This window comes from Xenopus laevis, chromosome 7L (genome assembly GCF_017654675.1).
Source record: "Xenopus laevis strain J_2021 chromosome 7L, Xenopus_laevis_v10.1, whole genome shotgun sequence".
Taxonomy (NCBI): Eukaryota; Metazoa; Chordata; class Amphibia; order Anura; family Pipidae; genus Xenopus; species Xenopus laevis.
Window position 1 is genome coordinate 129,085,953 of NC_054383.1, and position 14,617 is coordinate 129,100,569.

General features: G+C 37.7%; 1 protein-coding gene across 2 annotated transcripts in view; it reads left to right on the forward strand.

Moving 5' to 3' along the window:
• The window catches only part of LOC108695947 (sialic acid-binding Ig-like lectin 10), a 72,104-nt gene that overhangs the window by 47,366 nt on the left and 10,121 nt on the right, over positions 1-14,617 (forward strand). Inside the window, exons 1-3 of one of the 2 annotated variants that reach the window (XM_041569710.1) lie at positions 9,308-9,383; positions 10,766-10,895; positions 14,341-14,456. The exons of the other annotated variant lie outside the window; for it this stretch is intronic. Coding sequence (XP_041425644.1) covers positions 14,384-14,456 — 73 coding nt within the window. The 5' untranslated portion in view covers positions 9,308-9,383; positions 10,766-10,895; positions 14,341-14,383. Of the gene's footprint in view, positions 1-9,307; positions 9,384-10,765; positions 10,896-14,340; positions 14,457-14,617 lie in introns of those variants that run through there. 2 annotated transcript variants of the gene reach the window in all.

Below are 14,617 nucleotides of genomic sequence, written 5' to 3' on the forward strand. Positions count from 1 at the left end.
CTAAGCTTCATTTGAGATGCCTGAAAGCATCTCATAGTTTGGTCATTAGCCCCTGATGGGCAATTAATTTAAAGGTTATATTTTCAGTACATGCTGAACAACTGTTGCTGGACTACAGCTCCCAGCAAGCATCAGCCTTCATTATATGTGACATTATTCTCGGACTTTTAGTCCAAAAACAACTGAATAAAGTTTGGTTAAGCAGTACAGTGAAGCAGTTCCCCTTTAAAAAGTATAAGGAAGAGAGTTAGGAAAACTAGGAATGGATAGAAAGTGTGTCAATACTAATCCGACACATCCACAATACTAACTAACAAGCTAGGGATCAAGGTAAGAGACACTTGTTGAATAACATTTCAATGCAAAGCTAAATTGGTATTGATACTTCAATATTAGAAACTATTTTGTTTCTCGAGATGTTTTGTCTGTTGCTTAATATCTCTTCATATTCCAAACTCAGCCACTTCTCCTGGGCCGCTGCACAGATTTGTATTGACTTTAATTACAGTATAAATGAACCTGATAAACTGTTATTACACAATAGCTATTTAATCTGTATCATGATCCGTAGTACCAGAAGGTCTTTCCAGCTGACGCAAGGTCACCCATTCCGATTAGAAGAAAAGAGGTTCCACCTAAATATTGGAAAGGGGTTTGTTACAGTGAGAGCTGTGAAGATGTGGAATTGTCTCCCTGAATCAGTGGTACAGGCTGATACATTAGATAGCTTTAAGAAGGGGTTGGATGGTGTTTAGCAAGTGAGGGAATACAGGGTTATGGGAAATAGCTCATAGTACAAGTTGATCCAGGGACTGGTCCCATTGCCATTTTGGAGTCAGGAAGGAATTTTTCCCCCTCTGAAACTAATTCGAGAGGCTTCAGAAGGTTTTTTTGCCTTCCTCTGGATCAACTAGCAGTTAAGCTACAGAGTTTAAAGGTTGAACATAATGGACATGTGTCTTTTTTTCAACCCTAACTTACTATGTTACTTTGTCACCTATGGTTACTGTGTCGCATCCAAAATGGATATAAGCAGCTTCATCCACCATTGATCCTTCTCCAGCCCCTAATATATCCCATACATAGCTCAAGCAGTGCACTGGGGAATAAGAATACTGGCAACTGCCACATTGTATAATAGATCCGTCTTCCAGCGCTGGCTTCGCGCACATCGCGACTAGTGATGGGCGAATTTATTCGCCAGGCGTGAATTCGCGTTTCGCCGCCAGTGAATAAATTCGTTTTTTTTTCGAAAAAATGGGCGCCGGCGTCGAAAACGGGCGCCGCCGCCGTTTCGCGAATTTTTCGCCGTTTCGCGAATTTCGTGCGAAATTCGCAAATTTTACGGCGAAGTGAAACGGCCCAAATTCACCCATCACTAATCGCAAAACTTCGCCAGGCATAAATTCTCCTGGACAATGCTAATTCACGAAGGCCTGAAGTTGCGCGCAGGGTACCGAAAACTTGCGAAGTTGCGCTAGCGAAAATACGATCAGCAGTTCATAGTTACGCTAGCGTTGGCTAATTTGCATACGGCGTAAAGTTAAAGTACAATGGCCGTACAATGGCAAATACATTACACTACACAAGGCCAGGGAACCTTAATAAAATGATTTATTATAAAATGATGTGCCCATAGTTTAGTTTAGGTGCCATATGTTATCAAATGTAGGAGGAAGTAGGGTACCCCCAAAAATATTTTCAATCTTTTTCAGCCTGTAAAAAGGAAAAGACGCCAGCGTTTTTTGGGACATAGAAAATTTTTCATCAAAATGTCAAGTCCTATCTACTCCATTGCACTTTGCCCTGTCTGAGGTGGTGAAGGCAAGTCTACCCATAGATGTAACGTTCAGTAAAATCAAAAACTTGCGTAGTAATGCTCTTTCACCAGAGCAAAAATTCTTCAAAAATTAGAGTGCAAACTTCTCTCTCCGTCGCTAGTGAAATTACGCCAGTGACCGTAAATCAGCGAAGTGCCAAAATGACTTCACCCTTTAGTAAATTTGCCCCATATTCTGTTTATAATTTCAATAATTTAATTCATTATTTATTTATATTTTATTTATAACTCATTTTTTAAAAAATGTTGCCTAATTTTTTTTTTCACTTTTCCCACTGATTTAAATGCACAACTATGGTTATTATTGGCGTATTCTTTATTAAAGCATCAAGTAACCTTTGGCCAAAGTACTCTCCTTAAAACTTTTATCTGAAGGTGGCAGATCTGAGCATGCTCACTGTATTGAACAGCAAATTTGGGTGGCCCCATACCTGAATGCAAATTTGACAGAAGAATGTACATTTGGACAACAAAGAAGATCACTGGCACACAAGGCATTCCAAGCAGGGAAGCTCCCTTGCGTATTTATTTGCAACGTTTCGGGGTAGTACCCCTTTGTCAAGCATACACCATTGTATGCAACAATTTATAACCCCCACACAGTATAATCGACATGTCATCTCATTAACATAATTGATTCAAATTAGCCCACAAGTGGTGGAACCAAGTGAAAAATCCATAGAGGGAGCAAACAAAAATAGCTAAGTAGAAAAATTAACTAAATAGAACAATTAAATATAAAATTAATTAATTTGATCACAAGAGCTCATTTGTGTCATTTCTGTCACTTCACAACAAGAGGAGTCGTCTGGTTAATCTATATAGTCCAGGGATATGTAAGTCATATTATTCAATGTAAAAGAGAAGCAATTTTCATATGCAGTTGAATCATGTTCACCACAGCTAAGATAAGAAGTTGAAACAAAAATGTTTTAACAATAGTTAAGGCAAAAAGAAACAACAAAGCTTGCAAATTAAAGTATACAGTTAGGGGCACATTCATTAACTTCGAGTGAAGGAATAGAAGAAAAAAAACTTTGAATTTCGAAGTGTTTTTTTGGCTACTTCGACCATCAAATGAGCTACTTCGACCTTCGACTACGACTTCGAATCAAAGTATTTGAACTAAAAATCGTTCGACTATTCGACCATTCGATAGTCGAAGTACTGTCTCTTTAAGAAAAAACTTCAACCCCCTAGTTCGCCACCTAAAAGCTACCAAACTCAATGTTAGCCTATGGGGAAGGTCCCCATAGGCTTGGCTAACTTTTTTTGGTCGAAGGATAATCCTTCGATCGTTGGATTAAAATCCTTCGAATCGTTCGATTCGAAGGATTTCATCGCTCGATCGAACGTTTATTCCTTCGATCGTTCGATTGAAGTTTTTGCGTATATCCTTCGACTTCGATATTCGAAGTCGAAGGATTTTAATTCCCCAGTCGAATATCGAGGGTTAATCAACCCTCGATATTCGACCCTTGATACATCTGCCCCTTAGTGTTACATTTTTGTAATTTATCTTACCCTACGCGGGGAGAGGGAGAATGGAAAACATTTGTCTATCCCTGTAGGAAATTCATGCAGCATGGTTATCTGAAAAAATTGGAATAAGAGTTAATTAAATAAATTCACAAGTAACACGACATATTAAAATCCTCATTTAACCCCTTTGGGTGCCTAGATTGTAACAGCCAAATTCAATAGCATTCACGCTGCAGTAATAATTTCTTTACGTCAAGACCTTGTTTGCATGTAACCTTCTCTAGAATTTGCCATCTGAGTTGTGATATTCTATTGCCCCTGATTAAAGAAGTGTTTTGCCAACAGTGTCTCTTTTTTTTTTTGATTTTTCAACTGTCTTCGTGAAACCTTTATGTTCTGTTTGTGTTTCAGAAGTTGGGGGCTGGTAATTACATATAGTAGATTTGTGCTCGTTCAATCTTATTTTCATAGCTCTACTAGTTTGTCCCACGTACACCAACCCACAAGGACACGTGATGCAGTAAATAACCTCCTTGCTATCACAAGTGTGGAACCCTTTGATCTCATGCTTTGTGCCGTATTGGGGATGTAAAACAATATTACCTGGAATTATACTATTGCAATAACCGCAATTTCTACAGGCGTAAGTGCCTAGATTCCGTTTAGATAGCAAAGTAGAGGGATTCGAAGTGGGAGTAGCCTTAGGCTTTATAAGTTCTTGGATGCATTTACCTCGTCTATAGGAAAAGACCGGTGGTTGTTTGAATAAGTGTCCTAATTTGGGATCAGTTTGTAAGATACCCCAATGTCTTAAAATTATTCTTTTTATGGCCCTTTTATTGGTATCAAATATAGTAATAAAGGGGATGCGCTGATCTCTACTGGCCTTTTTGGATTTTTTCTTTAGGGTATCCTCCCTTGGAAAAGCTTTTACTTCATCACAGATAGCATTACGTTCAGTTATATTATAGCACATTTCCACAAAGTTTTGGACCATTTTAGAAGATTCTTGGTCATACAGGGCATCAGAAGAAGTAATACGTTTAAACCAAATTGATTGGCTTCTGGGTAGACCTTTAAGGAGACCCCTTGGGTGGAAACTTGTGGCTCTTAGAAGGTTATTTCTATCAGTGGTTTTACTGTATATAGAGGTGACAAAAGAAGACCCAATAACCTTTACACTTACATCAAGGAAATGCAATTCACTAGTATTTGTTTCCAGGGTGAATTTAATCGTAGGATATACACTATTTAACTAAAATGAAAAATCCTTCAAATTTAAAATTTTTAAATTATTCAAATTTGATTTGAGTTTTTTAAAAAAAATTGAATTCAATTCTCGAGATTTATCATACTCTGGCCCTTAAAGATATATTGACAGCAGAAATTAAAAGTTTTTTTTACATCCATCATAACATTGTGTACTATTTCTAATTTTGCCATAAAAGTATTTGCAGATGCTTTTACATTACCCATCTGATCTCCCATGTTCCTCTATGAGGAGTCTGCCATATTTGAACTTCAGAAGTTTGTTAGCATTAGAAACTCTGACAGGCTGAGAAGGGACAGTAAGGTTGGTAAAACCATTCGATAATCGAAGTACTGTCTCTTTAAAAAAACTTTGACTTCAATACTTAATCTGCCGAAGTGCTATGTTAGCCTATGGGGACCTTCTACAACCATTTTCTAAGTCTTTAGTGGTCGAAGGAAAATCCTTTGATCGATCGTTAAATTTGTTTGAATCGTTCGATTTGAACAATTTAATCGTTCAATCGAACGATTTTTATTCGACCGGAGGATTGCTAAATTTGTTGAAAAAACTTCGAAATCGATATTCGAATTTGAAGTTTTTTAATTGGATGGTCGAATGTCAAAGTATTTTAAATTCGAAATTCGACCCTTGATAAATCTGCCCCTTAATGTACTTTAATATTTTGAAGAATTATTTTTTAGTGTCAGTATCACTTTAAAGAACTCGATTTCGACTATTCGCCACCTAAAACCTGCCACATTGCTGTTTAAGTCAATGGGAGTCATTCTGGGATCAATTTGGAGTTGTTTTTATTGGTCAAATTTCAAGTTCACAGGAGTTTATGGGAGTTTTTAAATACTCATGTGAATTCAAAATTCGACCTTTGATAAATTTGCCTCTAAGTTGTGTCAGTGTAGTTCCCATTAGAAACAAATCAGAAATGTTATTTTTAAAATTGTAGAACACCAAGTAAAACTAGTTGTGGATACTGGTTGATAATGCTATGCTCATGCTCTTTCTTTTTAAAGGTTTTTATTTTGCATTTTAGAAAATCAAAGTAATTAAAAAGAAAAACCAAGAAATAGTAAAAAACATGCTTGACACTTACAAGAAGACTGGGCACAGTTGTTTACATGTAAACAGTGACTGTCACAAAGTGGAGGAAAGCTAGAAACAGGTTATTTAGGTAAATATTAAATTAAACATAGAGCTCAGTCCTCTGGTAAAGATACTTTGGGGTTAGCATTGAACCATGGTTCCCATATTTTCTCAAACTTTCTGGGTATACTCCGAGCATGATATGTCAATTTGATTATAGGCAATGTAGCATTTATTAATTCAATCCATTGTGGAGTGTAGCAGAATTGACCGTATCCATTTAATAGTTATTAACTTTTTTGTATAGAACATTATATTTTTCAAATTTTCTTTAATTAATTTTTAATAATACAGCAACAAAGTTTCAAACAAACAATATTTGCCAAGATTCTATGTGAATCATACAAAGAAATTAATTTAACTTTTGAATAGAACATTGTAGAGAATAGTAGTGTTCTAGATTTTTATAGGGATATTGTCTCATCTATTATACCTAATAAGCAGATCTGAGGGAATCTGATCCTGGGGAGGGCTAGTCATTCATTTATGTAGTGTATGACTTCCATCCAATGCGCTGTTACTCTAGGGAATTTCCAAATTAAATGAAGAAATCCAGCTTTCTCCATAACACATTTCACATATTTGGCTCCTTTTAGTCTTCCTATAGCTTTAAGCCTCCCATTGGTCATTATATAATGAGGGCATAATTAAAAACCACTTCTGTTTGGCTTTGTCAAATGGAGCAGTTTGAGAGTACTGAATAATGCTATATAATTGAGATAGTAATTTGGTGGGGTCTGTGGCCCATAGTCTTGCTTCCCATGACAGCAGTGTTGGTGTAAGTTGGTAGGACTGGAATTGGGCATAAAATGCATGCTTCAACTGAAAGTAACAAAATAGTTGTATATCCTGACAATTAAGTTTGGTCTTTAATTGTTCCAGGGATGCAAGACAACCTTCAACCAGTAAGTCATCGAAGCGCATGATACCTAGGTGTGGCCAGTACTGAAAATGTGCTAATTGTCTCATATGTGGCAGCCCATCATCTGCATATAATGCCACTTTTTCTTCTATATTGCCAAATTCCAAAGGGGATTACCTTAACTAGAGGTGTTTGCCTTAGTTTTGCTGCCAGTGGCTAGTGTGAATAATAGGGGTGACAGGGAACACCCTTGTCTGGTACCTCTCCCCAACTCAAATGCCACAGAGAAGGTATTTTTAACCCAGACTTGAGTGTTGGGTTTCCTGTACAGCAACTTGACCCAGGAGATGAAGTTGGAACCACAGAATCTCCAGAAATCACCACAGTTATGACCAAATGAGTCAAATACCTTTGTTATTTGTAGTGCAGCTACTGCCCCTGTAGAATAGTATTGGTGGACCATTTGAATGTGTGTGTATAAGAAACATAGAAAAATATCCCCCACCTGCTGCTGGAGGTTAATCCAGTGGCAGAGTTAGGGAGTGTGATTAACTTGATAAAGTGGGGCAGCGCCAGAGTCCAGAATATCGAAATTTATCATGTACGGTCTCTTTAAAAAATTCTACTTTGACCATTCGCCAAAAAACCTGCCAAATTGCTGTTTTAGCCTATTGGGGACCTCCTAGAACCTATTTGGAGTCAATTGGTTTAGAAAAAAACTTTGAATCAAATTCGATTGAATCTGATGTTACTTCAATTCGTATGATTCGAATTTGAATGAAAACGACCTATTCAACTGAAAAAAAATGTTGATTTTTTTAATAAATTTCGGTTTGTCTTTTTTTTTATTCAAATCTTTACTTTTTTTTTTATTCGCAAAAGGTCCCCCATAGGCTAACACAAATTCAGCAGGTTATAGATGGCGACAGTACATGATAAATTTCAAAATTGAAATTTCACATTTTTTTTAAACTGGAATGTAATTTGGACTAAAATAAAATCAAAATTCGAATTTAGAAATTTGAATTTTCAATTCAACCCTTGATACATCTGTCTCTTACTGTTGCCATATCCCCTAATTATATTAGATTTTATCTGCTCAAAGGTAAAGAATACTTTCTAGAGACTGGATGAAATGCTATGATTGAGCAATACTAATGTTTTTCAATTCTGGAGAAAATTTATGAGAAGTCTAATTCTATTAATCTAACTATAATCTAACTGAGAATGTTGAAGATACGCTTATACTGTCAAAGTTTGCACGTGTAAAATTTTGTATTTTAGTTACTCCTTTACAGAGTTGCCTCTGCAACAGAATCTCAAAGCAGACCATGTTATGATTGTACCCCAAGAAAAAATCAGCCCAGGGTTCTAGGAACCAAAACCTTTCCTACACAAGGGGGGTTATCTACTAGTGATGTGCGGGCCAGCCTGATTCCCACGGGACCCGGTTCGGGTTCGGGCTGACCTCGCTCCCTAATTTGCAGGTCCCAGACGGGTCCGGGTTGAGCTCTTCTGCCTTGCTCTCCCTGCCTGCGACCTGACATTGCTGACTTCGAATTCCGGATGTGCGCCTGCTCGCCCAACCCCTTTTGTGATGACATTAGTGGGGCGGGTCGCATGGGTCTATAAGAGGAAGGGGGAAGTTGGGGGTGCGGGCTGGCTCAGATTGAGGGAGGTTGGGTCGGCTGCAAGTCGAGGAAAACTCAACCCGTACATCACTATTATTTACTAAACTCCAAATTTATCTGGTTGGACTTTTAAGGGTAAAACTCAAATTTTTTTGGTTTTATTAAGGCCTGATACTGCAAAAAGCCAGAATCTGAAAATCCACCATCTCAGACCTGCCGCGGTTATGTATAAGTCAATGACAGAGGTCCCTATACTACAGTATTTGGAAGTTTCTGTAGACTGTGCTGGAATTAGCCCCAAAATCCAACCATTTGGGGCAAAAATCAGTAAAAAAAAACACCCAGAAAAAATAGTATAATTCGGGTTTCCACATGATTTTATCAAGTTTTTCCCCAGAACAGAAGTTAAGGTAAAATCAGGTATGGCAATCTGGTTGTTTTTTTTTTTTTTTAAATCATGAGATAAATTTGGATTTTAGTAAATAACCCTCCCCAACTTTAGCCACGTATTTAACTGCTTGAGCTCCCACTGTGTTCCTAAACTTACACGTGACATGGGCACAATTTAAAAAAAATAACATTGGAAAACCTTCTCTTAATCTACGAGCCAAGATCCCTGAAATTCATTCTTTAAGGTCCTCTATCTACCATTAATTTTGTCGTTATTACCAATATGTACCAAGAGTCAATGTGCAGGTCTGAGCAAACATTTCATTGCAGTTTAAGAAGGTCACACCAAACACTGAGAGCATGATATGCTTACTTTTGCCAAAGCAGATATGTTTTTGGATCACTTTTTTTCAATAAATATATAACTAAGTATTACAATTGTTGTTTAATTTATTTAACTAGATCATCTTCGTCGACTTTTAACATTTATCTGAAAATCAGATGATGCTTTAAGTCACATTCATATAAAAATATAGAAAAAGGTTTGCAAACTTTCACACACAACTTGTATATACTCACAAACAGATATGGGGAGAGAGACAGGAAGGAGAAGTTGAGAAAGATTGTGGAGCAAGTGGTTAGAAAAATGTTAATTTCATGAAAAAAAAGTAGAAAGAGAAAAAGGAACCATTCTGAGAGTTGGGACTGCAGAGAGAGCAAGTATTGAGTTTCATCTGACTTATCCACAATACTAAGGTAAGGATCAAGGTAAGTGCTGTCTTCTTGAATTACATTTTAATAGTACAGTAAGTAAAAGTGAATTTTACAAATTGTTTTGGGGCTTATTTATCTTGTCTCTTCTTTTGTATGTATAAATGGTGAGTAAAGCATGGATTAAGCAGTAGTTATACCAATCGCAATGAGCTACTGTATCAATTCCAGTAGCAAATGGATCTATGTGACTTTAGCCAAACTATGAATTATTCCCCTGGTGCAGCCACCATGAGAATACGGCCAACTGTCACATTGTATCAAACTTGAATTAGTGCCCCTTCTTACAATTACTAGAGGGCAATCGAAAAATAAATTATAGAGGAATTTATATGCGATGCTGGAATTTTGGAAGTGTTATAATGCCTGCCACTAGCAAGAACTGTCTTTATTTTGCTGCCTGTCCCTTTATCAGTGTTAGACCATCCCCCATAAATCTATGCCAACATAGGTATTCCCCTATACTAAGCACAATTCAGCAGGAACAGTCCCTAAGTTTGCTCATAGTCTGTACAGAGAGATCCCATAAAACTAGAAATAGACTCCCTTTTATAGAAATAATCCAAATTTTTTAAAAATATTTCCTTTTTCTGTGTAATAATAAAACAGTAGCTTGTACTTGATCCCAACTAAGATATAATTAATCCTTATTGGAAACAAAACCAGCCTATTGGGTTTATTTAATGTTTATATGATTTTCTAGTAGACTTCAGGTATGAAGATCCGAATTAAAGAAAGATCCATTATCTGGATAACCCCAAGCCCCAAGCATTCTGGATAACAGGTCCCATACTTGTTCTTGGTCCCAACTAAGATATAATTAATGCTTATTGGAAGCAAAAACAGCCTGTTGGGATTTTAGTTAATGTTTATATGATTTTCTAGTAGAGGTCATGTATTAAGATCCAAATTATGGAAAGATCCATTATCCAGAAAACCCCAAGTCCCAAGAATTATGTATAACAGGTCCCATACCTGTGTATTAGTGAGGGATACATCACTAGGGCATAAGGGCATGATAAACAATTAATTCTTACAATAGAAAGCAAATATATATAAAATTAAGAATTGTTTATGACTAAAGGACATTAAGTGGGTAAGAAAACAGTGTGAGATGAATCAAGATAGAGAAAGAGGTAGAATAAAGATAAGCAATGGAAAGGGGAAGTTTGTGAAGTTGATATAATTCTAATTTCTTTAATCTGCTGTCTGGAGCTAGAGCACATTGGGTGCAACTAATTATATTCACTGTCTTAGAGATGCCTTAACCTGCTGCCCTCCAGTTGTTCTAAAGCTGAAACTTGTTGCTTAACAGGACTGAGCCGCTAACTGGGCACCAGTCTTACTTTCTTCTTCTTTATGTTTCTTATTCTTTGCAGGTAAACAGCAGGATTTCACAATGGAGTAAACTAATAACAGAAAGCTGTGTTTTGGGGAGATGGGGACACAGAGAAGGAGGGATAAAGACAGGGGAGTTCAGAAGAAATTGATTTAAACACAAACAGAAAGGTAAGTAGACCTTGAATGAATGGTAAAGTCAAGGTGTATACTGGGATCTATTACTGCATTTCTATCTAATGTGATGATATAAGAGATTCTAGTTTCATTTCCCAAACATTGAACAAAGTTGCTTTCATAAGTAGCACTGTAGGGAGTTTATTGTAATTTACCGTATATACTCGAGTATAAGCCGACCAGAGTATAAGCCAAGGTACCTAATTTTACCTACGAAAGCTGGGAAAACTTATTGACTTTAGTATAAGCCTAGACACAACTACAGCCCTGTCTCCCAGCAGCGCACATTCCGCCAAAGCGACCCCCCCAGCGATCATCCGGACTTCTTTGCAAAGTTGATGGTGATAGAGAATTGCCAAATGGATTACTGTGTGCATTGTCCCACTGTCCCACTACCATGTGCAGAGGGTGCTGTGTGATATTGCCATCACTGTTATTCTTTCATATAACCAACAGAGGGTGCTGTGTGATATTGCAGTCACTGTTATTCTTTCATATAACCAACAGAGGGCGCTGTGTGATATTGCAGTCACTGTTATTCTTTCATATAACCAACAGAGGGTGCTGTGTGATATTGCAGTCACTGTTATTCTTTCATATAACCAACAGATGGCGCTGTGTGATATTGCAGTCACTGTTATTCTTTCATATAATCTACAGTCTGGTCATTTCCCTATGGGACCAGACTGTAAATTATATTCTTATAAACGGCGCGTTCTTTCGTCAGAACGCGCCGATAATAAGCTTAAAGAAACAGCACTCGCAGCTGCTGCCTTGCTTCCCACCGCTATAGCTTTCGGGCTCCACATTTCCTCACTTCCCACAACGTGATTTACCCGTTTTATGCAATGAAGGGCTTCTCTTTCCTTCATCGCATCTCTCACTCCTGTCACAAGTCCCCTGCAGCTGCCTCCCTGGTGTCGCTTTCCTCACAGGATTCCTCTCCATTTTCGCTCCCCCTCCCGTCCAGTGTCTGAAGTCTCGCTCCGCCTGCCTTACACTAACAAAGTCTCGCTCTGCCTCCCGTCCACTCTCTCCCCCTCCTTCCCTGCATGACCGGTCTCTGATGCAGTAAAAGAAAATTATGTCACACAGAGGGGGAGCGATATTTTAGATAGTGGACGGGAGGGGGAGTGAAAATCCTGTGAAGAAAAGAGCAACACCAGGGAGGCAGCTTTGCAAACAACTCTTTGCTCTTGTTCCATACTCTCATATGCTTTACTGGTCCCTTTCTGTCAATCGGAATTTACTGCAATGATTTAGCCCGAGTAAGTGAGTAAAAATGCATCTTGAGTAATACTATGAATTTGTTCAGCACAGCAACACAGAACCATGCTCAATTCATTCTTACTAGTCCTTATTAAATTGCAGGACTTAAAAATGGCAATTCTATATCCAAATACATTTTGAAATATTGTATATACAGTATACAGGAGATTTGTGACAGGACTGAGAGATGCGATGAAGGAATAAAATACAGGTACCTAAAGAGCTGCAGTTAAAGATAAAAATCAACTTGTAGAGACACTTCAAAAAAAGTAAAAGTAAAACTGAACCCAGAAACTGTAGATTATAATAGATAATGTACCGCCCACTTAAAATTTATAAAGATATTAATAGTCACCTCGGAGTTATGTGACGTGTATAAAAGCACTCGGCCTGCGGCCTCGTGCTTTTATATGGTCACATAACTCCTCGGTAACATAATATCTTTATAAATTACAGTAGGTGGTACATTATCCACTATATAACCAACAGATGGCGCTGTGTGATATTGCAGTCACTGTTATTCTTTCATATAACCAACAGATGGCGCTGTGTGATATTGCAGTCACTGTTATTCTTTCATATAACCAACAGAGGGCGCACTGTTATTCTTTCATATAACCAACAGAGGGCGCACTGTTATTCTTTCATATAACCAACAGATGGCGCTGTGTGATATTGCAGTCACTGTTATTCGTTCATATAACCAACAGATGGCGCTGTGTGATATTGCAGTCACTGTTATTCTTTCATATAACCAACAGATGGCGCTGTGTGATATTGCAGTCACTGTTATTCGTTCATATAACCAACAGATGGCGCTGTGTGATATTGCAGTCACTGTTATTCGTTCATATAACCAACAGAGGGTGCTGTGTGATATTGCAGTCACTGTTGATCTTTCATATAACCAACAGAGGGCGCACTGTTATTCTTTCATACAACCAAAAGAGGGTGCTGTGTGATATTGCAGTCACTGTTATTCTTTCATATAACCAACAGAGGGCGCACTGTTATTCTTTCATATAACCAACAGATGGCGCTGTGTGATATTGCAGTCACTGTTATTCTTTCATATAACCAACAGAGGGTGCTGTGTGATATTGCTGTCTCTCCCCAAGTGAACTGTTGGTATAGGAATGATTAAAAGTGACTGCAATCTCAGTTACTGCCCGCTGACCCGAGTATAAGCCGAGGTAGACTTTTTCAGCACATTTTGGATGCTGAAAAACTCGGCTTATACTCGAGTATATACGGTAATTATCTGAATTATCTGAGCCCAGTGTATAGTTTATGTGCCATATATGGGGGGAAGCCGGTTACCCCCAAAAATGTTACGCTCTTTTTCAGCCTATCACCCTGAAAAAGGAAAAGACGCTAGTGTGTTTTGAAAAATTTTCAACAATTTTTTTAAGAACTCCTATCTACTCTATTGCACTTCACCTGTTCTGAGGTGGCGAAGGCAAGTCTGGTGCAAGAGGTAACATTCAATAAAATCCACATCTTAGTGAATTTGTGTAGTTACGTCCATTCACCAGAGCGCAGATTCGCCTTTCGTTAGGGAGCGAAGTATCGCTAGAGTATATCTCCTTCGCTAGCAAAGTTACCCTGGAGACCATGAGTAAATCATTGAAATTCCAAAATTACTAAGAGAACAATGCCTGAGATGTATGAAAAATGCCTTGAAAAATGTATATACACATTCTAAAGTAGTGTTTCCCACAAATAGGAAGTTATTGCTTTAAACTTTGGGGTTGATTTACATCCCAGAAAAGAATTACAGGTATGGGACCTGTTATCCAGAATGATCTAGACCTGTAGTTTTCCAGATAATGGATCTTTCTATAATTTGAATCTCCACACCTTAAGTCTACTAGAAAATCATATAAACTTTAAATAAACCCAATAGGCTGGTTCTGCTTCCAATAAGGATTAATTATATCTTAGTTGGGATCAAGTACAAACTACTGTTTTATTATTACAGAGAAAAAGGAAATATTTGGATTGTTTGGATAAAATGGAGTCTATGGGAGACAGACTTTCCGTTATTTGGAGGTTTCAGGATAACAGATCCCATACTTGTACACTATAAAAATTAAAAAAACAAATATCAATTGTGCAAAATATTTTTTATTATAAATACTTATTTTCCTCTTGGTCACCTATTTTCTAGGTAAGAGAGTCCGTCTGTAGCCCCTGAGCCTTCTGCATTGACCATGAGGATGTGGTACAGTGGGTTCAGGTTCCTTTGGCAGTACCACCCAGTTCTACTCTTTCTGCTGTGGGAGGGTGAGTATGTGACACTGTTATATATGTGATATTGTATTTATACTGTGTTCATATGATAGCAATCCCAGATACAAGAGTAAATGAACATATCTGATAGTAATATGGGTCTCTATGGGGCGCCTAGCCTACAATTAAGGGATTTATTCCTGAAACGCGTAAGG